A 24,241-nucleotide genomic window follows, 5' to 3' on the forward strand; every position below is an offset into this window, starting at 1 on the left:
GGGCAGGGGCTGGCCGAGGGTCGTGAGGCACAGAGCTGAGGCCATCCCAGCTCTTTAAGCTCAGGTTGTGTGAATTGCCACATTACATCCCCTTCCCGAGGCTTCTCGTCCACAAGCGTAAAACGGGCAGGTTCTGAGAATCCGTGCGGCACGCTGCTCCCAGCTGGCAGGGTCGGGGAAGGAGGGAAGGGACCAGAGGCGAAGAGAAAAGTCCAGCTCCGAGCCTCACGGACTAGTTCATCTGCAAGGGGGACACACTGTCCTCGCACAGGTGGCCCAGGGTGGCCTGTGCAGGCCTGGCCTTCTGGCACGTTCTAGCTGGCCTGCATGATCAGGGTTCCTTTTGGTTTCCTCTGAATGTCTTTGGGCCCAGCCAGCGCTCCCGGGCTCTCCTTCCCTTTCTCCCTCTCCACTCCCATGCCAGCATCTCGCGGTCTGTGAGTTCGAGCCCCGCATCAGGCTCTGTGCTGACAGCTCAGAGCCTGGAGCTGCTCCAGATTCTCTGTCTCCTCTCTCTGCCCCTCCCCCGCTCGCATCTGTCTCTGTCTCTGTCTCTCTCTCAAAAGTAAATAAACGTTAAACAAAATTTTTTTTTTTTTTAAAAGGGAGGGCTATATTCATCCAAAATTTTGGTGTCAGAAATCCCACAGAAGGCTGTGGAAACAGTCCAGATTGTGGGAGGCTGAAGAGATAGGCTGCATAAACGCCTTATCCAGCCGATGCCGGACCCATCCTGGTCGGGGGAGAAGCTATAAAGGATATTATTAGGTCAACTGACAAAATTGGAACAGACAGTAGATTAGATTAAACCATTGCATTGAAGGTAAACGTGCTCATGTTGATAACCGTACTGTGGTTTTGTAAAAAAAATATTCTTACTCTTAGAACAGCTGTCGCCCCCTTCTCCCGCAAAGTATTCCGGGTCTCCCTGGCTCTCCAGCTTAAAACGAAGGCAGTGGTTTACTTTAGAGCTTCCTCTCCTATTTCCGGGGGGAATCATGGATTCCTTTGAGAACCCGAAGAAATCACGGACACTTGGCATTGTGAAATGCACATACATACACACGCTTTGTTGGTTGTCACCTCCAGAGACTCCCAGTCCCCTCTTGGACGGATGGCTTCCCGACAGGCTTTCCAGGGACTATATTCTAAAGTTCTAGAAGCGAAGGGCCATGCTGTAGCCAACTTACTCTCAAATGGTCCAGAAAACCCTACTATTTGTATATAATAAAAAAATTCCAAATAATAAAGCAAATGGTACCATGTGTTTAAAAAAAAAAAAAAAAAGAGGTATGGGGGCGCCTGGGTGGCTCAGTCGGGTCGAGCGTCCGACTTCGGCTCAGGTCAGGATCTCATAGTTCATGGGTTCGAGCCCCGCGTCGGGCTCTGTGCTGACACAGCTCAGAGCCTGGAGCCTGTTTCAGATTCTGTGTTTCCCCCTCTCTCTGCCCCACTCGTGCTCTCTTTCTCTGAAAAATGAACATGAAAAATTAAAAAAAAAAAAAAAAAAGAGGTGTTCAGGGATCGGAGGTACACACTTCCTGGTCTTGCAACTTCTCTGTGTTTGAGGTTTCCCAAATAAAATGTGAAAACATCAGTTGCCTGGTGACTAGTAATTATACAGTAAGCGATGCTCAGTACTCCCGGTGAGAGGCTTGGAGCCGGTAGGTACAGCCCAGAGCCAGGCAGGAGGGGGAGGGGGGTGGAGAGGAGGAGCCCAGGTGGCTGGGTAGGAACGGGGAGGGCAGCTGGACATCTCAGCCAATTTCGATTCAAACTTGAACTACTTGATTGTTGCTAAGGGAGCAGCTCTGTGGAGAGTCAGGGCCCAGGGCTTCCTTTTCTTGTTTTCTCTCTCTTCTGGTCTCCAACCTGCCCCTCTGTGGCATACATTGTTGCAATGAACGCGGCATCCCAGAATCCCACACTGTCCAAGCGGGGAGGGACTTTAATCGCTGTCTGGTCCCACCTCTCCCCGGCATCAGTGAGAAAAGAAAGGCCCAGTGAAATCAGCTGCCTGTCCACTGGGATAGGACAAAGGAAGGGTGACAGCTGGTGCCCGACATACCCCCAAGACCACCTTGCTTACTCTGCTCAGGGTAGCGGGGCAAAGTTACATCTTTGCCACACGCTTAACCTTGAACGTTTTCTGGGAGGGCTTGGGCACTGTTTCAGAAAAGCCTAAGAACTGAAGCTTGATACACTAGAGAGAGTGTCCCGCTGGGACTCAGGAGGGGCAGATCTAAGGAAGTAAACTGGCTGTGTGGCCTTGGGCAGGTGGCTTCCCCTCTCTGAGCCTTGGTCTCTCCATCTTAAAATACGAGAGTTGATTTACTTAACGACTTCATATCCTTTCACAGGGAGGCATGGATTCCTTTGAAGAGCTGAGAGAATTTTTGGGCCCTTTTGCAAAGCCGTGCACTTTGAGTTGCACGTTCCGTGTGGGCCAACTGCTCGGGATTCGTGGCTCTGGCCCCCGGCACGCCCTGCCCGTATCTGGAGCCGCTTGGTCCTACATCCGCTTCCTCCCTGGGACGCAAAGGGCCTGTGAGTTCATGAACGAACGGATAAATAGACAAACACATTTACATATAAGCTGAGGAACGTACCCTTTGGCAGCTAGGGCCTGGTCTGGGGAGGCGGCAAGGGCAGATCGAAAGGGTGCCCTCACTTCCGCTCCGGAGCTATACCGCCCCCCGGGGTGGCCCAGCTGAGGGTGGGAAGGGGCGGCTTCTGCCGCGCTGGGGGGATCCAGCAGCAGGAACGGTTCTCTCAAGGGGCGATGCAGGTCCTGCAAGAGTGAGCCTCTGTCAAGGCCAAGAACTGGACACCTGGAGAACGTCCCAGCCAGAGCGCAGCTGGCCCAGGGGGGTTAACGCACAGGCCGCTTCTGCCTTCTTGGCTGAGAGCTTCCAGAGTTGGCGGGGGGGGGGGGTGCGGGGAGGCAGCGGCACTGGGAAAATGGAACATACTGGGGCGAAAGGGGACATACTGAGCCCTGCGGGAGCCCACGATAGGATGCGCCGTGGTGGGGGGATCCGATCAGATGGGTTCGCAGTGACCGGACCCTCCAGTCCCTGGTGGTAGGGAGGCCCCCGCAAAGCGGGTCTTAGGGGAGGAACGGAGTCCTGCAGGCTCGGTTCTGTGGGCATCTGGAACGCAGCCTGGGGTGTGGAGCACTACAGGGAAGGAAGGACACTGGGGGATGACTGACTGACCTAACAAAGAGCGAGGGGCAGGGAGAGAGGAGAAAGCAAGGAGCGTCGATAAGGTCGGCCGGAGTCGCGGTGGCCAGAGGGGTCCCGAGTCACGGCAGGCCAAGCCCGGTGGCCTTGCGCCCCTCCCAGCTGTGGGAGCGCTCCTGGCGCTCTAGAAACGTCCCACCAGATGGTCTCCACCGTGGTGATCTCTAGCCCGGTCAGCGGAGGGCGTTGGGTCGCGGGGCCGCCCTTTCCCTGGAGGGCCTGGAGTTACAGGTATTTAGCGGGCGAGGCGGGGCCCTCCGGGCCCAGGTCGTCGACGTCACTCAGAAGTTCGCGCTCGCTGGCCGTGGCGGCGTTTTGCAGGCGGCGGATGCGCGCCTGGACCTCCTCCTGCTCCCTCTTGAGCTCCAGGTAGGAGTGCGAGAAAGTGTGGAAGATGGACGTGGCGGGGAAGGCCATGATGAGGATCCCGCTCAGGATGCTGCTCAGGGCCACCATCTGACCCGGCACGCTGCGCGGGACCATGTCCCCGTAGCCCACGGTCGTCATGGAGATGATGGCCCACCAGTAGGAGGCGGGGATGCTGGTGAACTCCAGCACCCTCCCGGACTCGTTCTCCGCCACGTAGACCAGGGGGGAGAAGAGCGTGACGGCCACGCAGAGGAAGAGGAGGAGGAGGCCGAACTCGCGGGTGCAGCGGCGCACGGTGAGGCCCAGCGTCTGCAGCCCCAGCGAGTGGCGCGCCAGGCGCATCACATAGAGGATGCGCAGCGCCCGCAGCACGCGGAGCGCCAACCCCACCTTCTCCAGGTACGAGCCCCCGCCGGGCCAGCTGCCGTCCTCCTGGGGCTCGCCGGACACGGCCAGCGACACGTAGTACGGGGAGACGGCCAGGATGTCGATGATGTTCAGGGGCCCTTGGAAGAACTGGCACTTGTCCCGGGCCTGGACGAACCGCAGGCAGAACTCCAGGGAAAACCAGGCCACGCACACGGTCTCCACGACGAAAATGTAGTAGCATTTCTGAGAGCACTCACCCTGGGGAGGCGACAGAAGGCTGCGTGAGGGGTGGGTGGCACCACTGGGGCGGGGGCGGGGAGGTGGAACCCATCCTGGGTCGCTAGACGAGCGCCGCCCTCTCACCCCTCTCTCTCTTTGCCGGAGGAATCAACACCTATTTGCCCAGAGCCGTCCTTGCTTGGGGCCTCTTTGTGACAGCGGCCAACCTTCACCTTCACTGACAGAAGCCCCTGTTGTGTACCGTGCCCCACCCTGGTTCTGTCACGTGGGCCACACGGTGATGCCGTGAGCGGGCAGCGCGACCTCATTTTGTGCCCAGGACGTGGTTCCGAGCAGCGAAATGACTTGCTCGAGCCCACAAGCAGAGAGGAGACGCGCTCCCAGCCGTAGACGCTGTTCGGCGACTGCCCCGCCTGCCACCCCTCATTCACTCATCCAACAAAAACGCATGGAGGTCTCCCCCCTGTGCCGGGCTCCTAGGCTCTGTGGGTGGCGTGATCGAGAAGCAGATGTCGCTGCTGGGAGCTCAGAGGCTGGCGGGGCAGAGAGGGCTCCCGGGTCCCCAGTACAGCCCTCTGATGTGTGACTGCAACTATTCACGCAGGGTCTGTCTCCCTCGGGAGATTCCGGCTTGAGTGGGGGGGGGGGGGGGCCTGTGGCATGGTTCGTGCTCCCCACCTCTGGCTCCTGACAGAAAGTTCCACGAGCCCCTGTGCTACTCCAAGTATGGTCCTTGAACCAAAAGCATCAGCCTCCCCAGAGAGCTGGGAGGAAACCCAGAATCTCGGGCCCCACCCCATCCCTCAAGGAATCGGATTTTACACCTCAACAAGACTCACAAGCCTCACCTGGTGGCTTTGAAAATCCTGATGTCTGGGCCAGGACCCCAGAAATTCTTTTTTTCTAATTTTTAAAAAATGTTTCTTCATTTTTGAGAGAGAGAAAGAGAGAGAGAGCACGAGCTGGGGAGGAGCAGAGAGAGAGGGAGACACAGAATCCGAAGCAGGCTCCAGGCTCCGAGCCGTCAGCACAGAGCCCGACGCGGGTCTCGAACCCATGGAACCGTGAGATCGTGACCTGAGCCAAAGTCACTCAGCCGACTGAGCCGCCCAGGCGCCGCTAGAAATTCTAATTTAGTTGATCTAGGTTTGAGCCTGAGCAGAACTTTCCAGAAGTCCCATGGATGATTCTAATGAAGAGCCAGAGTTGAGAACCTGACTTCAAGTATTACACACACACACACACACACACACACACACACACACACATCGCGATGATGGATGAAGGAACGAATGAGTGACCACAGCCAGTTGCCTGAGTGAAAAGCATGATGTTGACGACTGTAGTTTTCTTTGGATTAAAAAGCTCTCAAGTGGAAAAAGAAATTATTTCCAGGGCCTGGGCCCACAGGAATACTGAATGGAAATGAAATACTTTTTATGTCTGGCCGCTAGAGGAAGAGAAACGGGTGATCTGGCCCCATCTCAACTTGCCTGTCCGGGCCCGGGCAGCTTTCTCCCCGGACCTCTGTCTGGTCTACCCAAGGGGTGGAGACGGGAGGCAGGGAGGGGGCTGCTGAGGGCCCGGAGTCCAGAGCGTCTGTGGCTCCACTTCGGCTGCGAACCCGTTTTCCCCCCCGCACCACCTGGGGTTTGCTTCACAATCCTGGGAGTGCTCACGAGTTTTGGACCCTGACTCCCCAGGAGCTGCAGGCTCGCTGTGTGACCTTGCAGCGGTCACTGCCCCTCTCTGTGCTTCGGTTTTCAAGAAGGAGCTCGGAACGGCAGCCGTATTTCTCAAAGCCGATGCGGCACACCCTGCATGGGAATCCCTCCAGAGGGCTTGTCGCAAATGCAGATTCTTGGGCTCTGGTCACAAAATCAAGCCCTGCGGTGCGGCCCAGGAATCTGCACCTTGGCAAGCCCTCCAGGGGACCCAGGGGCGCCTGGAAGCGTTTCAGACTCTGGGCCGGATTGTCTCCACGAGGCTGCTTTTGTCACTGACCTTTTGGGCGTTTCCCCCTTGGCGCAGGGACTTCTGGTAGCCTGGGAATAACCCTTCCCGACCGGGGACCCAACAGCTCGAGAAAGTGACTCCAGAGAGGTGGAGAAGCCTCTGTGGGCCCTCCCTCCGCCTCCGTGCTGGCGTTTGGCTATTCAAGGCACGCACCCCCCACCTCCCTGCACTGCAGCAAGCTGTCCTCCACTCTGCCTTGCACGGCTGCTCTGCCCAAACCCTGAAACCACCCTCCCCACACTGGGCCTCCAAGAAATGCCCCCCTCGCGGCGGGGATTTATGGGGCCTGAGCCGAGCAAGTAATTCCCAGGCCAGCCACGTTCGGAGAAAAATAGGAAGGAAATGAAAAAGTTACCTCTTCTCTCTCTCGGAGGAAGCTTCTGGTTGTATTTTGCAGGTAGGGTGAACAACGAATCCTGGTTTGCCCAGAACTTTGCGGATTTGAGCACAGAAAGTCCCAGGTCACCGGACCCGCCCCCCCTCGCCCCCCGCAAACCAGGACGGCTGGTCACCCTCCTGGAGGGCCTCGTCTCTCGCTTTGGTTCCTCCACGCGGTGAAGAGGGTGAATCAGGCCTAATGGAGACCAGAGGGTGAGCCAGGCCACGCCGCGGGCGTTCACGCTCAGGATGTGGGGCCACGAAAGCCTGACGCAGAAGAACACGCCCTCAGCGTTTCCGTCTAGGTGACATTGGAGGTGGTGGACAGAATCTCCGAAACAGCGGCCACCTCTGGGTGGGGTGGGGACCGGCTGTGGGGGGACACGGGACAGCTCCCTGGGGAGATGGGCGCTGTGCTGGGGGAAGCGGGGTGTGGGTCACACGGGTGGGCACTAGTCGTTCCTTGCACAGCCAAGGCCCGTGCGTGTCAGTGTATGTGCATTGGGCCTATAAGACTGCAAAGGAAAACCAAAACGAACACCAGCGAGAATCAGCGATCGGGGTGGGCAGGGAGGGGAGAGAGAAGACTGATTCATCCGTGGAAACGGGAGTCATGGGTCCGTGGGGGCTCAGCCTTACTCCACTTGCTTTGTAAACGCCTGGCATTTTCCACCGCGCAAAGGCGCAGAACAGATCAGGGTCAGACATCAAAACCACAGTCGGATGGCAGTCCACACTCCGTGGGGAGGCGAGGGTTACAAAGACAGGACAGCGCAAGGGCTGCTGAGGCTGTGAAGATGCCAGGCTCTAGCGTTCCGGGCTCAGCTGCTTGGAAAACGGGGGGGTGGTCCCTCCAAAATTAAACACACGTTTGCTATCCGAGCTGCGATCCTGCTCGTGGGCAGACATCAGAAGGCACCGTTATATACCCAGCAGGCAAGCACCGGAAAATAACTGTGTTATTCTCTAGCCCAGAGTGGAAACAGCATAAATGCCCGTCGGCTGACGGACGGATCCACAAAACGTGCTCTCTCCATACGACAGACCATCACTCAGCCCCGAAAAGGAACGAAGGGCTGACAGCCTGGGTGAACCTTCACGGCCTCACGCGCCGTGAGAGAAGCCGCACCCAAAAGGCCAGACGCCGCAGGGCTCCATTTCTGTGAAACGTCCAGAGAAGGCAAACGCAGGGAGACAGAAGGACATTCGTGGTCGCCAGGGGCTGGGAGGGCGGGGGAGACTTGGGGAGCCGCCGGAAGCAGGGACGGGGTTTCTTTGCAGGAGGATCCACATGCTCTGGGACAGTGACCGTTGCACAGCCACTGATGGGTGCACTTTAAAAGGGTGCATCTTGGGGCGCCTGGGTGGCGCAGTCGGTTAAGCGTCCGACTTCAGCCAGGTCACGATCTCGCGGTCCGGGAGTTCGAGCCCCGCGTCGGGCTCTGGGCGGATGGCTCAGAGCCTGGAGCCTGTTTCCGCTTCTGTGTCTCCCTCTCTCTGTGCCCCTCCCCCGTTCATGCTCTGTCTCTCTCTGTCCCAAAAATAAATAAATGTTGAAAAAAAAAATTAAAAAAAAAAAAAAAAAGGTGCATCTTGGGATGTGGACTACAATGGCTTCATAAAAAAGGAGGCAGGACCCGACCTGCTCCAGGCTCGAGCCGGAGCTGGTCGGGTCCTCTGGGCGAGCCACTGAGGGGTCCCACAACTTTGCCCCAAACCCTCTCCCCAAGCTTGGGAGCGGGGCTTCTGTAAAGGGCTCTGGGGTCAGAGGACGGCCAGGGCCTCCCGAGGGCAAGGCCACTGTCCCTGGGGGCCCATAAAGACAGGCTGCCCCCGCAGATGCTGCAGGTGCAGGGACGGCCAGTTCCAGAAATTCCATCCGGGAGGGACCTGGGGCCCAGGGCTTGACCTTGGAGCTTTCCTCACACCCCGGGGCCTCAGAAATATGGCCCGAATTGGCCACCTCGGGCCTCCTGGTAGCTCGGTGCTGGCCCGCATCCGCACAGCAGCTCGGGCCTTCTGCCTTCTGCCTGTGAATTCCTCCACTTGTGCCCTGGCCTTGGCCTTGGGTCCAGGGCTGTTTCCTCGCCCTGCTGACTCATTCTTCTTCCCGGCCTCTGCGCTTCCCCTGGGAGCCAGTTCGGTCTCTGCCCTCTCTCCCCTCCGTGATGCTCCTTCCTGACCCTCTCTCTCCTCCCCCATCCCAGCCGCCTTGCTCCCCAGCCCTGGGACACAGGGGCTCCGGAAGCGGGGGCCAGGGGGGGCAGATGGGGGCCAGGGGCATGGAGACAGGCGAGCGTGACAAAACAGGAAGAATCAGCTGCAATGAGTCAGGAAAAGTGGGTCCTGCCCCGGAAATAGGGAATATTTCTTGCTGGCCCGGATACAGGGAGAGTAGGCTGGGCGGGGAGGGGAATGAACCCCAAACCCAAGAAGCTAGGGGAAGAAGAACTCCCCGGGGCAACCACCGAATGTCACTGAACACAGAGCAGCTGCTGAGAGCGAGGTGCCGTTTACGGAGCGGAGGCAGGATTCAAGAGAGGGGCAGGGGACGACTGGCCGCTGCAGCGTGGGTTCCACGGACCCGTGGGGAGGCTGGAGGGGTGTGTCAGCAAATGGTGGTACAGAGACAGCGGACTATTACTGGACCACGAGAAGCATGAGACAGCGACACAAGCTGCTGCGCGGACGGACCCTGAGCACACCACGCTGAGTGACAGGCCGGTCACAAAAGGCCACGTGTGTGTGACTCCACGTGCACTGAAATGTGTGGAGAGGGGGGAGTCCGTGGAGGCGAAAAGCCGGAGGGGTGGTGGCTGGGGGGGGGGGGGCTGGGGGCGGGGGAGGGCTGGGGAGGGAGCGGTGCGGTGGAAAAGTGCTGGAACTTGGTAGACGCGGGGACCACACAAGACCGTAATCGTACCAAGAAGGTAAATTTGCGTTCCTGCCTCCAGCACCTAGAAGAACGCAGCGTGTGGGCTCTCGGTAGCTTGTCGAAGGAATGGAAGGTCAGATGCTGGGATCTCCTGTCAAGTGTCTACCACCGAGGGCTGATCAGACCAACACTTACTAAGCGCTTCTCAGGCTTCAGCACCATTCCCCCTGCTTTAGGGACTAGGCTCGGCCCTTCTTGTCTACCCTGCCTCCCCCTCGCCTCCACCCCCGCTTCCGTTTTAATTTGCGACCTCCAGTGCAGACCCCTCTCCCCAACTGCCAAGTTGACTCTAAGAGATTTTGCTGGAAGAAGGTAGAAGATAAAGCAAAAGGAAAGCTGCTCCCCCCCCCCCCCCCCGCACCGCCCGCCTCCCAGCACTGCACAGAGCCTGATGGAGGAGGTCTGTGGGTCCCAGTCCTGGCACGTCTGTCCACTCATGTGGCGTCAATTCATCTGAGCAGATGTTGTCCCCCAGGACAGCATGGCTCCCAGAAGCAGCTGGCCAGCTAACCATCCCCGAGGGTAAATACAAAATACCCAGGCAGTGGTGAAAAGAACATTATCTCCTTATGTAAATGTAAGGACACGGCCTCCTCCAAAAAACAAAGACAGCCTCCCCGGCCTCCCGGAGCTCCAAATTACTATCTTAACAGAGAAACAGGGGTGCCTGGGTGGCTCAGTCAGTTAAGCCTCTGACTTCAGCTCAGGTCACAATCTCGTGGCTTGTGAGTTCGAGCCCCGCATTGGGCTCTGTGCTGACAGCTTGGAACCTGAAGCCTGCTTCAGATTCTGTCTCCCTCTCTCTCTCAAAAATAAACATTTAAAAAATAAAAGAAACAAAAAAAACACCCTTTTTTTGAGGGCAGCAAGCCCTCTTGCCCCAAGAGCAGAACCAGCAGCCTGGCTCCTGAGCCCAGATGGGCGGTGGGAGGGGGCTGCTGGTCCTGCGGGCCTCCCAGCGACCTCTGATTTGATCTCCTGGGTCCCCAACCAACCAAGCCTGGGTTCACACCCTGGGTAATTTTCAAAGCGTTAGGCTTTGAAAAGACCTCGTCCCTCTGCGGGGGGTCTAAATCCTGGCCTCCGGGAAATCCCTGAGGAACAAGTTTATGGAAACCTAGGGGTCCTTTCTCAGCAGCTGGGATCAAGAGTACCCTTCTGGGGACGGGGGACGGAGGCCACTTTTTTTGTCCTAATTTTGTACTGCAGTGTCTACGTGTAAATATTTCTGTGAACAAGCAGGCTCTAAAATCACATCATTTGGTGCTAACAAATAAAACAATGTCTCTGTTTGGAGCTATAGTTCTCCTCCCCCCACCCTTACCCCCCGGGGGGAGAAAAAAGCTATTTGAAAGTCAAAACGTTTTGGTTGGTTTGCTTTAGGACAAAACATTTATCGGTTGCACAAGATACATGTTATTCAGCAAATATTTGAGAGCCTACTCTGTATGAGGCAGGGGCTGGTTCTCCATCTAAGTCCTTTCTTTCTGGAAAGTTCTCTGATCCTACCAGATTGCCCTGGGCTATATCTTTAAGAGAAGTTTTGTACACGGACCACGGTTGTGGATACACAGGGTACATTATCTTATACGTGTGTTCTATTTATCAGTTCCCTGTATCTACCATAATGCAAGTTCCATAACTAGGGTAATGGGGAGCCATGGAGGAATTTAAGAGCAGAACAGGAACAACATTTTAAATTAGGAAAACAATCCAGTTCTCAGTTTGAAGCTCTCCAGTAAACTTTCCAACAAAATATCGAATTCGTATCTCATTTCTCAGACTACCTGGTCCCTGGCAAGGAAGGAGGGGGGCAGAGTCACTTAGAAGTTTACTCAGCTCGGAGTTCCCCATCCAGTGAGCCTGACTGGGAGGCTCAGGGGCCAAGTAACAAGCAGGAAAACTGAGGGCCTTTGCTCTGTAACTCCAAGAAAGCTAAACGCCCCGTGCCTCACTTTCTCCACCTGAATGTGGAGCCGGGATGCCCCCGAGGACACTGGTTCCAAATCCAGGCAGGGATTTTTGGCCGGGGACAGCTCGTGGCACAGAGTAGCTGCTCAGGAAACACATGACACGTGCACGGAGCGCGTGAACCCTCACAGCCACGCGACTCGCTTGATGGAGGGGGAAACTGAGGTTCAGAGAGGGGAACCAATTTGCCCGCGGTCACGGAGCGGGGAGAGGCAAGCTGGGCCCGCCCGACCCACACGAAGCCCAGGGGTGGCTTTGTCAACAGAGGCCACCAAGAGGCAGAGCCACCTCGTGACTTTTGCCGGCCTTAGGCTCTTCATGCGCCTTTTCCTCCAAAACAAAGCAAAACCAAAAACATCCCCAAACGTTCCCAACGGCATTGATCTAACCGGGCACACAGCCCCCCCCCCCCGCTGGACAATAATCTCTTTCTCTGCTGTTTTAAAAGATACGGAGCTCGGTCCACGGGCCCTAAGCCTCTCGGGCCTGGAGCCTGGGGGCCCGGGGGCGGGGAGCACTCACGTTGTCCTCCTCCGCCCTCACGTCGGGCATGGTGCTGACGCACAGGCTGACCGCCGTGGTGGCCACGAAGAGGATGGACAGACAGGCGAAGACCTTGCCGGGGAGCCCCGAGCGCGGGTTTTCCACCGTCTCCCGCAGCCAGTTCATGAAGACCCCCCAGCGCGACGGGTCCCCGGGAGGGCGCCGCGCCTCGCGCCGCAGGTGCAGCGCCTCCTGCTGGCGGAGCTCGCGCAGCTGCTCCAGCTTCCGGAGCAGCTCCAGCAGGCAGCACGGCCGCAGGTGGGCCTCCTCGATCCCCCAGTAGGCCAGCTCCTCCCGGAAGGACAGCACGCACGTCTCCCGCAGCAGGGCCAGCCTGCCGGCCGCCAGGAAGCTCACGATCATGCCGAAAGCGCTGGGGCTGCGGTCGAAGAAGAACTCCCGGGTGGCTTCGTCGTAGTCGTCGCAGAGCTGCGCGATCTCCTCGTGGCTCCGGCAGAACTTGAGTTTGCTCAGGCGGCTCAGCGGAAACTCGTCCAGCGTGCTCCAGGGGAGCACGTACCGCCGGCCCCCGACGTTGACCAGGATCTCCTTCTCCAGGTCCGCCGCGGGGGAGGCGTCCAGCGCGCCCACCTTGCGGGCCCTGCGATAGTAAAGCCCCTTAAGGGAGCGCGGCTGCGTGGAGCCGGGCAGCGGCTGACCCAGGGGGCTGCAGGAGCCCCGGTGGCGGTGTCCAGGAGGCAGGCCCCTGGCCCTGAAGGGCATGGACATTGCTGGAGACGTCCTGCACCGGGTGGGGTGGGGGGGTGGGGGGGAAGGGGGAAGGTAAGACAAGAGGGAGAAATCAACCTCAGGGCGGGGTCCTCGACTGCCAGGATGCAGCCTCACCACTGCATCTGCATGGTTCATTTTTCAAATCCTCCAACAGAGACTTACTGAGCACCTACTCTGTGCCTGGGACCCATCAGTGACCCAAGGAGATGATGACATCCCTTCCCAGGTCAGAGCTGTGCCCCTTCCAGGCTCTGTGATCTTGGGCACGTGGCTTCACCTCTCCCATCTCACGCCACCCATGCCAGGCACAAGACTTGTACCAATCTTAGGAGGTACAGCTGATAAAATAGAGCTTAAGAGTGTAAGGGTGTCTCAAGTTCACTGCCAGGTTCTGGTCCCTTAGGGACTGCCACAGCAGGTGGATTGCTCAGCCTCTCTGAGCCCTTTGCTTCGTCTGGACAGCTGGGGTAGTTTGAGTACCCCCACCTCCCTGGGCACGGGGAGGGTTCTGTGCAGTGATGTCCAGGAAGTGTTTATTCAGAACGCTTCTAGGCGCTTCTGAGATGCCAGGCACCAATCGACACGCTTCCTCTATAGTAACGCATCTCAACAATTCCACAAGGTGAATAATTCCCCATTTTACAGATGAGCAAACGGAGGCCCAGAAAGGTTCAGTAACACAGAATGTGACTGTGCTTAAGCCCAGCGTCTGACTCTCAGGAGCCGTGCCGCAATGGCCTCGTTTGCCTCTTCCTTTGGAGGACTTTTGCCATCAACGACAGCCCCCCTCCATGTTCCCCGGGGTGCTTGCCTCGGCCACCCTTGCTGTGTGACCTTGAGCCACCCTTGCTGTGTGACCTTGAGCCATTACTCCCCCTCTCTGTTCTCTGCAAAGCGAAGGGACGTCTAATGCGCGCTCCATCTCAGACCTATTCGAAGCGCTTGGCTTAGAATGAGGGCTTGAGATGTAACCCGTGCATTTCAAAAACCATCTCTGCCACCTCTCCCGGCCTCCGCGCCCTGCCACCGTCCCCCACGCTCCCGCTTCTAGCCAGAGCTGTTGCCAGAGCTTCTACAACCTTACATTCCAAAACGCACTCCAATCAAGACAAAAACTCGGCGGCTGAATGGAAACAAAAGTTGCTCTCAATTTCAGCGCCAGCTGGATTCGGGCAGGCGGCGAAGAGTTGAATCACAGCCTGTGCGTTTCACACTTGCTCACCACCCAGCGTTCTGTTACTCTGTATGCATTACTTCCTTTACGGCGTATGGCCAGAGGAAGGCGAGCAGCCTGCAGAGAGAACTATTTTGAAATCCGGGGAGTCCTTCCCGAGTGCTCTCCGTTTCCCAGTGCAAAACCCCAGACCCAGAGAGCCGAAGTGACTCATCCAAGGTCACAGAGCGAATCCAAGTCCAACCCAGGACTCTGTCTCCCAGCCTGGGCGGGGGGGCGGGGGGGGGCTCTTTCTAGACAACCCCCTCCCCCCCCAAAAAAAATCCAGCCCTGTCTGCATTCACTGCACAAACCCAACTTTGCAATCCACTCCCCCACCCCCCCTCCCCAGCCGGCACACACAGCTCTGTCCCGGGCAGGGAAAGGTATTCATTCAAAACAGCAGCGCTTTGGCCCAGAATGTCACACGTCCTGCAAGCCACCCCCCACCCCCCACCCCTGCAGCAAACACTAACTTCTTCCCCCAAAGTTGAACTCACCTTCCTGTCTCTGGGAGCCCTTTTCCCGCTCTCCCTCTACCTGGCAAGGGGAGCCCGTGTCCCGATGGCCAGGGAAGAGCCAGGTTTGTGGTGGAGATGAAGCAGAAGAAAAGAAAAATCCCACACACGGCAGTGTCTGGCAGAGTTAGTTTCCAACCTCTCTTCCCTTGCCTCCTCCCGGAAGCGGAGGGACATTCATTCTGCACCTCTCTCTCCCGCAGCTGCAGAACGGCCCTGGGGCAGTGGGCTGGGGTTTCTAGAAGGACCCAGAAGCCCCTTCCCCGGTGAGAGGTGAGAGTCCTAGGGGCTCGTGCTGGGAGCCAGCCAGCTGTCCTGCTTCAACGGCGGGCTCTGCACTCGGAGCCCCACGGGGACAGCCAGTGTGGTCCCGCAAGAGACGCGGGGGCGGGGGGGGGGGGACGGGAATGGCTTAGAAATAATCTCTCCATCACCAGGCTGCCGGAAGACACAGCAGCAACCACGGCTCTGCCAACTGCCTGGGAGGCGAGGAGAGCTGTCCTGCCCTCCCCTCCCCGGAGGGACAGAACCCGAAAGGAGCAGAGGGCAACTTGGGGCCGGGACATCTGCAGCTACCTGCCCCGCAGCCTGGAGGCTCCTGGGGGTGGGGGTGGGGGGCGCTGATGAGGGGGTGGCGCGCAGGTAAAGGCTGCGGGAGGAACCTACTGGCAAATCACGGGTCCGGGGACAGGTGGGGGCAGAGAAGCCCAGCGTCTGAGCGCCGGGTGGAAGCTGGCTGCGTGCTGGGCTAATGTGGAGTCACATGCACCTGGGTCCCCAGCTCCGATGTGGATGGCTGGCTGGCCTCGGGCAGGGGACTCAGCCCCTCCGAACCTCGCGTTCCTTGTTTGTAACATGTATGGGGGTGTGGGGGTTCAGAGAGGTCACACCCCACAGCGGAGGCTCCCAGTGCGGTTTGGCTCCCCCGGGGGGGGGGGGGGTAAAGAGGGAAGTGGAACAAGCACCAGGCCCGGCGTCCTAGCCTCGGCTCTGCGCTCCCTCGCTGTGCGTCCTCGGTCGGTCTCTTCACCTCTCTGGGCCTCCGTGTTCTCCGTGGTCAGATGAGGGCAGTCCAAGCAGTGAGGGCTCGGACTGCCCAGCCGTCTTCTCCTGTAGGTACTCAGTGTCCCCTGGCTCTTCTTAATTTTCTTAAGAGGTTCTCAGCCCCAGGCTCTTGGCTTCCAAAGGGGAGTTACTCTCAGTTCCGTTTTGCAGGCAAGGCCCGGAGGTCCGGGCAAGAGGTTTGCTCAAGGTCACCTTGCTGGTTGGAATCGGCACGTGGCAGAGACTTTGAGGTCTGATCAAGGGTTCTGGAGGGGGGAGGGTCTGAGCGCGGGCCTTTCATGGCTGCCCGGTGGGGGGTGGCAGCAGCCGTGGGCCTCAGCCTGCTCTCCATGGCCTTGGCCGTGGGGGTAATGGGGGTAAGTCCCGGCAGGAGCAGAGGAGCCAGAGGCGCAGAGGTGGTCTAGGGTCGTGGCTTTTAGATCGCACTGTGTGAAACCCAAGCGTTCTGTAGACGCGATCACGGGGCCTGGCACGAGGGTGACAAAGGGTAGGACGCAGGGATGGGACTCGCTGCCTCAATGTGACAGCTCCACTGTCAGTATGTAAGTGGGACTCCCAACACGCCAGGGCCCCAGGGGCCCATCTTCACACTCAGCCCACTGGAGGAGAGCCCAGGGCCCCTGTTAGAGATGGGCACGCTCTCCCCTTTCCCCCTGACTCCCCAGTTCTCAGACCCGAGGGCCGCCCCAACACCTCTCATAAACCAGACTCCAAAAGGATCTTTCCAGCTTGTGCTGGTTTTCCCCCCTTCTCTCTCTGTCTCCCCACGTCCCCTGACTCTGTTATTGATCTCACCCTACCCTCCGGCCACTTGCCCCCCAAGCTTCCTCCACCCGCCTCTGGTCCCCTTTGTGTCCGGAGTGCTGGGTTCAAATCAAGGATTTAACGCTTCCCTGCTGGGTGACCTTGAGCAAGTTTCTTAACCTCTCTGCGCTGGCTTCGGTTCCCTCACCTGTGAAATGAAAATGATAACGCCTCCCTATTGCTTGGTTGTGAGCCCTGCACAAGTGAGTTCTCACTGATCAGGCGCTTACAAGAGTCCCTGGCATGAAGGAAGTCCGTTCAAGTGCTTGCCGTGATTACAAGTATTATCTCAACAACTTCTGTCCAACTCACACGAGGAGATTTTTGTTTGAGGACAAGAGTTTCGATAAAGTTTTAACTGCCGTGGGAAAAGAGTTTTAAAGGAAAAGCAGAAAGGGAACGATCTAGTCTGAGCCCCTGATAAGTCGTAGAGGGGGCGAGGGGAGGAGTGTCTGAGCTCTCGCGGGCCCGTCAGTGGCAGAGCCGGGCTCAGTTGGGACTCACACTCCAGTGCTCTTCCCACAGCCCCAGTGTGTTCGTTCTCTCAGCACTGCTACTCTGCCCAGGCTAGAGGACTTTGACTTTAGCCTGGTGCCCAGGCCCACCAGCCCCTGCCTCAGGGCATTTGCGCGCGGCTGGGTAAAGTTCCAGTCACCTTTTAACTTAACGCCACTGCCTTCCTGCCCCTCTGTTCCTCTCCGTTGTGTCCACTCAACCCCTGCTAACCAGGGAAGGTAGCCTGGCCCCAGCCTCTCCAGCATCCTGCAGGTCTCGGATGCAGGACCGCCTATGGTAGCCTGTCCTCTCTCGTCTGAAGGACCGTGGCCTGCCGGGCATAAGCGATGGGCCGCCGTGACCATGGATGAGTGAGTCCCCCCAGGGCCTCTGTAACCAAACAGACAAGCACCGTGGCCTAAAACAACCCAAACGTATTATCTTGCGGTCCTGGAGGCTGGGAGTCGAAAACGGGTCTTAAGGGGGACTAAAAACAACGTGCTGTCAGGCCCGCCTTCCTGCTGGGGGTGATCGGGGAGAAGATTTAAAAAAATTTGTCTTAGGTTAAATTAACAGGCATCCTGGTACCAGGGGGAGGAGAAGCCAGCCTGGAAGAGATCGTATATCAGACCCGGCGACGAGGTGTTACGGGCGTGAATAAGGCAGTGGCTGCGGGGCTGGTGGAGTAGCCGGAATGGACAGGAGGACCCATATGGAAGGTGCTGGGCGAACAGCAGCTGGGGGACCCTGTTTCAGCCGCAGCCACACCCCACCAGGGAGATCTGGTTAGCAGCCAAGGCCATGGACCCCGCTGGAGCGACCTGATCACCATCTCGGGGCCACTGGGGCCATCCAGCATGACCTCATCGGGGAAATCGAGGCAGCTCCGGATTTCAATCATGGACTCTCATTCATACGAGCACGCGCAGATCTTTGGGGGCCAAGAGTCCCAAAGGCAAGGTGGCTCCGGGAGCCGGTGGATGTCACAAGGGAGGCCGGCTGGGCGCTGTGGGCGGGGCCAGCCCCCCCCCCCCCGCCCCGCCCGATTCACAAAGGTGAAATGTAGGTTGAGTATCTTTACATTTTTGAAAGAAGAGCCGCCATCCTGACTTTTGTGCTAAATCCCTCAAATTCTAAATGTTGCCAACTAACTCGGAAACGTATGAAGCACCACGGAGCAAAGCCCGTGCCTGTCTGATGCTCCAGCAATTCCAATCCTAGGGATACCCCGAGGACAGCATAAATGCTCGCTCACCGAAGGGCACGGCGGGTGGGAAGGCTGGTCACAGCGCTGTTTCAGCGGGCCCGGGATCCAAGAGAATACCAGACCGCGACGGGAACGCACACACAGGACCATTGGCAGCCACTGGGAGAACCTCGGTCGTTATGTGGAGTGAAGGCCACAGAAACAGCCGACACAGCATGGCTCCATGGGTAGAAAATTTAAAACCAGGGGGGGCCTGGGCAGCTCCGCGGGTGGGGCGTCCGACTCTTCATTTCAGCTCAGGTCACGATCTCGCGGTCCGGGAGTTCGAGCCCCGCGTCGGGCTCTATGCTGACGGCTTGGAGCCTGGAGCCCGCTTCAGATTCTGTGTCTCCCTCTGTCTCTCTGCCCCTCCCCCACTCGGACCCTGTCTCTCTCTCTCTCTCTCTCTCTCTCAAAAATAAATAAACGTTTTTTTTTTTTTTTTTAACGTTTATTTTTATTTTTGAGACAGAGAGAGACAGAGCATGAACAGGGGAGGGGCAGAGAGACAGGGAGACACAGAATCTGAAACAGGCTCCAGGCTCCGAGCCGTCAGCACAGAGCCCGGCGCGGGGCTCGAACTCACGGACCGTGAGATCATGACCTGAGCCGAAGTCAGATGGTTAACCGACCGAGCCCCCCAGGCGCCCCAATAAACGTTTTTTAAAAATAAAAAAAAGTAAATAAAAATGGGCAGAACTCATCAAAGCCAGCACAATTACCTCTGGGGGCGTGTAGTGGGTCCCGAGGGCTGGTCATGTCGCTCGATCTGTGTCTCTGGGTTGGGGGGGTGGGGGACGCTGATTCCACATTGTGTCGAATCTGTGCAAGAGACGTGTGCAGCTTAGTATATGTGTTGTGTTCAGATTGAAAAAGCTGTTTCGAGCAACCACCACCGAAGGCCCCAGGAAGACATACGGAGGGGCTGGATTCCGGCCCGGGCGCCCTGTTATGAGCTGGTTGTCACCGGGAACGGCTTTGAAGGGGCTCCAGCCCCGGAACCTCTGTTTTTGGTCAGTCACCTCTAAAGCCTACAGTTACGCCCAGTTCTGTGCCTTTACCTGGACGATCCTGCCCTCCCTCCCTCCCTCCTGGAATCCTAGGGTCCTGAGGATCCGGAAAAGTCAGCGGTGAAGGTCTGCCCTACCGCCTTCCACCTCCCTCTGCCCTTTCCGGTGCACAGAAGTTGTGGACTGTCACCACAAAGGGACATACACGCCAGGCAGCTGAGCTCTCCCAGCTGAGTCCTTTCTGTTGGAGGGACGGGTGCCTCCCTGGAGACGGAACGTTATTATATTCTGATTGCAGGATTACAGAGCGGAACGCGTGCCGGGGTCTCAGCCCCCCACCCCCGCCAAGGGGCTTGTACCTTTCGGCTAGGACATTTTTCAAACAAGTGGAAAAATTGCAAGCCTCGGCTCATAATTACTAGCATTTTGTCATGAATATATTTGAATATATATATATATATATATACTTTATATATGAATGTAGTTTTTTCCAAAGCATTTCTTTTTTTTTTTTTTTTCAACGTTTATTTATTTTTGGGACAGAGAGAGACAGAGCATGAACGGGGGAGGGGCAGAGAGAGAGGGAGACACAGAATCGGAAACAGGCTCCAGGCTCCGAGCCATCAGCCCAGAGCCCGACGCGGGGCTCGAACTCACGGACTGCGAGATCGTGACCTGGCTGAAGTCGGACGCTTAACCGACTGCGCCCTCCAGGCGCCCCCCAAAGCATTTCAAAATAAACTAGACACCATGACATTTCCTCCTGAATTCTTCAGCATAGACATCCAGAAACACAAGGATAATTTTCTGTGTAAACACAAAACCATTATCACACCAAATGTGATTAAAAATAAAGAATGATTCCCTACTATCATTTGATTCCCCATTCATCTGATACCCACGTCTCCAGAATGCCTTTTTATAGTATTATAGCTCTCCAAAGACCAAGATCCAATGAAGGGTCACGTACGACATTTGCCAATTGCGTTCCGTTACTTTTTTTTTTATAAAGATTAAAAAAAATTTTTCTTTTCACATTTATTCATTTTTTTTGAGAGACAGAACACAGCGTGAGCAGGGGAGGGGCAGAGAGAGAGGGAGGCGGAATCCAAAGCAGGCTCCAGGCTCTGAGCTGTCAGCACAGAGCCTGATGCGGGGCTTGAACTCACTGGCCGCGAGATCGTGACCCGAGCCGAGGTGGGCACTCAACCGACCGAGCCACCCAGGAGCCCCATGTTCCGTTACTTTTTAATCTCCAACAGTCCTCTGTCCCCACCCAGAACCTCCTCCCCCACCTCCCACCCCTACCCCCATGACACAGGCTTTGGAAAGAGATCAGATCAGGTTGTCTGATTTGTCGACTGTTCCTCCTTCCAGATTGATCCCCTTGTTCCCAAGCGGACCCCTCTCCCCTCTATTTCTGGAAATTGGGTCTAACGCATTGATCACACTCAGGTTACACATAGTTTTGGTAAGAACGCTTCATCGGGGGGCTCACTGGGAGCTCCTTACGCTTGGCTGTCCTCCCTGGCTGATGCCAGGACATATGGCCGGGTTAAGGTGGTCACCACAGACATGTCTGTCACAAGGGAACACTTTCCTTCTGTGATCAGCAGGTGCTCTGGGGTGATGGTTGGACCTAAGCACGTTCCTGTTTGAAGAAGTTAAGGAACCTGCCCTCGGCTTCCAGGTCTTTCCTGGTCTTTCTGCTACAAACTTCTCGGCCAGACCTCACTGTCCTTTCTCATCCCACCGAGACTAGCTTTCCAGGGCTGTGTCCCCGCCCCTGGAGCTCAGAGGCCGGGGCAGGAAGGGGTGCGAGGCTGACGAAGAAACGCGAGATGAGCCCGGGTGAAAGGGAAGCGGCCACGAGTAACCTTCAAGTTGCTACGATCCTGAACTCAGAGCCTGGAGCCTGCTTCGGATTCTCTGTCTCCCTCTCTCTCTCTCAAAAATAAATACACATTAAAAAAAAAAAGAACTCAGGAAGAATATGCTCATATGCGGTGGGGGCGGGAGGGGGGGGCCCTGGGTGACTCAGTCGGTTAAGCGTCCAACTCTTGGTTTTGGCTCAGGTCATGATCTCTCAGCCTGACGATGCGGAGCCTGCTTGGGTGGGGGGTGGGGTGCAGGGCGCAAAGGAGCAGGAGGACAGTGACCCCAAGATTTCCGGTCTGCGTGGTGCAGCAGAAGGGGAGGCAGGAATGGAAATGGGTAGCAGTGGAGGAGGAGGAGGAGGGGTCGGGGGGAAAGGGGAGGTCAGCCTTGAACGTGCTGCGTTGGGGGCACCCCGCTGCAGATGTTTGGGGGTTTGAGTCCAGAGCCCAGAGAAGAGCTGGGGCTGGAAGGATACACGGGAAGGGTCCTCAGCACCCCTCCCGGGAGGGGGAGTCACCCTCTTCAGGGATTCTGAAAAGCTGCCTGGCTGAGGGGTCGTGGCACCTTGTCAGGTCATGAATCATTTTCTGTAAGGGGTGAAAAGGGTCTCAGAGGGTCCCCTCCTCCGCAACCCCCTCCTTCCATCCCCCCCAGCCCAGGAAACATCAGTGTTTGCACAGCCTGTGGGCTGATAGCCCCCCTGGACACATGGCCACAGGCCTCAAAGGAAAAGGATGCCGCTCCCGGTACGTTCGGGGTAAGTGGGTCAAGTGCGGTTCCCCCAGGCACCTGCTCAGCCCCATGAACAAGTTGATGTGCCAAATGCGTCCTCTAGACCAAGGCTGGCTGGCTGGCTGGATCAGCCTGTCCTTCCCCCGCCCCCAACCTTCTTGCTTCCTGGATGCCCCCCCCCTCCCCGGGACGGGCCCTTCTCTGCTCTCCGTCACTGGAGGGGGACAGAAGTTAGCCCGTGGCCGGGAGGTCTTGCCTTTGGTGGCCTCGTCTCCTGTGACCTCCAGCCTCTTAAACGCACCCTCACCGCACATCCAAATGCTTTGCTTTGCAAAGACGTGGGAACGTATTTATTCTTGTGCTTTCGAAATCGTTGGCTGCAAGGAGCTCACTTAATTTACGGTGGGCACGGCTCCTCCCGGGCGCGCTCTGTAACCTGCTCCAGATAGGCACACAGTGACATAGCGTTTTTAAGTGCAATGAAATGTTTTGGCCGTGAAATTGGCCAACGAACAAATGGATACGTTAACCATATTAATAGCGGTTGTGGGTTTTTGTTTTTTTTTCTCATAATTTGGATGCTTTGTTTCCAGAATCATCCATCTTTCTCGGGTCTCTGAGAAGAAGTGTGAGGGTCCTGGGGTCCTGGGGGGCTAGAGGGGCCTAATTGCAGGAAGGGGAGGCGGGCGGAGGCTGGGGACCCTGGGGAGCCGGGAGGGGCGGAGAGCACGTCTCTGGGCGAGGGGGCAGAGACACCTGTCAGGGGCAGGATGTTCGGGGGAAGGTGCCAAGGTCTAGGTCCCCTGATGCGGGGCTCGAACTCACGGACTGCGAGATCGTGACCTGGCTGAAGTCGGACACTTAACCGACGGCGCCACCCAGGCGCCCCAATAATAACTTTTTAAAGAGACAGCTGATGGGGTGCCTGGGTGGTTCCGTCGGTTGAGCGTCCGACTTCTGCTCAGGTCGTGATCTCACGGCTCGTGAGTTCGAGCTCCGCGTCAGGCTCTGTGCTGACGGCTCGGAGCCCGGAGCCTGCTTTGGATTCTGTGTCTCCCTCTCTCTCTGCCCCCAACCCCTTTGCATTCTGTCTCCGTCTCTCTCAAAAATAAATACACATTAAAAAAATAAAATAAAATAAAGAGATAGCTGATCAAAGGTTGTACGATTGGATGGAAAAATAAAAGCAAACAAACCTTAGAATTACACAGAACCCTTTAAAAGTAAAAAGAGGATACAGGCTTAATTGTTTCTAACGTCCTGACAACAGCATTTTGTGTACGCGTCTGTGTGTTTTGTCGGGTGCATAAACCCCATTTTATCGCTGGAAAAATCTTATAATAATATGCTTTCACATCTTTTTAAGGACTGTTCGCTTCAGACATTCTGCTTTCACAAAGATTTCAAAAAATCTAGGGCAGTGATTTTCCTTAGAAGGGAGGGAGAAGGTCACCAGGAAAGCTGTCCTAGGATCCTCAATATGCTGGAGTACTCAATCCGTCAAGATCGAGAAGCTAAAAGCAATATAGTAATTGACCTGATTTTTAAAAAAAAAAGCGCAAAAGCTTTGTTCTCTGCTGGAACACAGAAACATTTGTTACCCTAAAAGGACACGTTTCGGTAACTTGCCTTGCTGTCAGCAGAAATTTTGGCTTTTGCGTTCAACAACACCCTTCATGGCTAAGTAAACAGGAGGGACGGAAAGACGGCCAGTCGTTTATTTAGAGCAAGTCTGGACAGGCAGAGAGTGGCACAGAGGTAGGGCGATGGTCCCCTCACCGAGCAAGACGGAACACGGAGACCCTGGCCGCACGGAGCGGGTCTGAGACGTGGACGTAAACCCAGCAATATTGCGGAGGGCGGTTATGCCCCCGGCACGGGCTGGCACGGAATGGGCATACGGTGGGTGCTAGATGGATGGGTCAGCAGAGGAAATGAATGGAGTGGGGGAAGGTTCTTGACCTCCATCTCCGAGGGACTATGCTTAGAAGCCAGGACCAGAGTGCTCAGGAGAGGACACGTTCTGTTCATTTTCCTGCATTCCACGTAGGGCTTGCCCGGCTCATGATCAGGACACTTATGAATGGCCCGTCACAGGAGCGATGGTGGGGGCGTCACAGGAAACGAGATTTATTTTCTTCCGAGGAATTTCCCGCATTTGCTAAACGTTCTACAACGGGCATGTGTTGTTTTCACATATTTTTCCAAGTGTTGCGTAAAAAAGTCCAAGGCGCGCTCTCCGCGCAATGAGGAATCCACCAACATCTGGTCACGCGGATCTCTGGACCTGCTTGGACCCACTTCGTCGTGAAGGCTGGAGGGCTTGCTGCCCACCTTGCGTGGCGACCTCAGCCCTCCCAACAACTTTGAGCTAGGGACTCCTCGTGATCTTCTTACAGGCGAGGAAACAAGCTCAGAGAGGTTAGGCAACTCGTCCAAGGCCACACGGGGGTGATGGTGGGTCTGACACCTGAGTCCTTGC

General features: G+C 56.8%; 1 protein-coding gene across 2 annotated transcripts; it reads right to left on the bottom strand.

The window, feature by feature from the left end:
* Nucleotides 1-2,592: 2,592 nt before the first annotated feature.
* On the bottom strand, nt 2,593-14,930 carry KCNG4 (potassium voltage-gated channel modifier subfamily G member 4). Of its 2 annotated transcripts, XM_045441299.1 has the most exons (4): nt 14,512-14,930; nt 13,883-14,089; nt 12,046-12,808; nt 2,593-4,241 (listed from the first exon to the last, which is right to left on the bottom strand). In XM_045441299.1, coding segments are annotated over exons 2-4 (1,536 nt in total). In that variant the 5' UTR covers nt 13,885-14,089; nt 14,512-14,930; the 3' UTR covers nt 2,593-3,470. The 2 variants fall into 2 exon arrangements, with proteins under 2 accessions (XP_045297255.1, XP_045297256.1); XM_045441300.1 differs by lacking the exon at nt 13,883-14,089 and having other exon boundaries at nt 14,512-14,929.
* Between the last annotated feature and the right edge of the window lie 9,311 nt (nt 14,931-24,241).

This window comes from Leopardus geoffroyi, chromosome E2 (assembly GCF_018350155.1).
Source record: "Leopardus geoffroyi isolate Oge1 chromosome E2, O.geoffroyi_Oge1_pat1.0, whole genome shotgun sequence".
NCBI lineage: Eukaryota > Metazoa > Chordata > Mammalia > Carnivora > Felidae > Leopardus > Leopardus geoffroyi.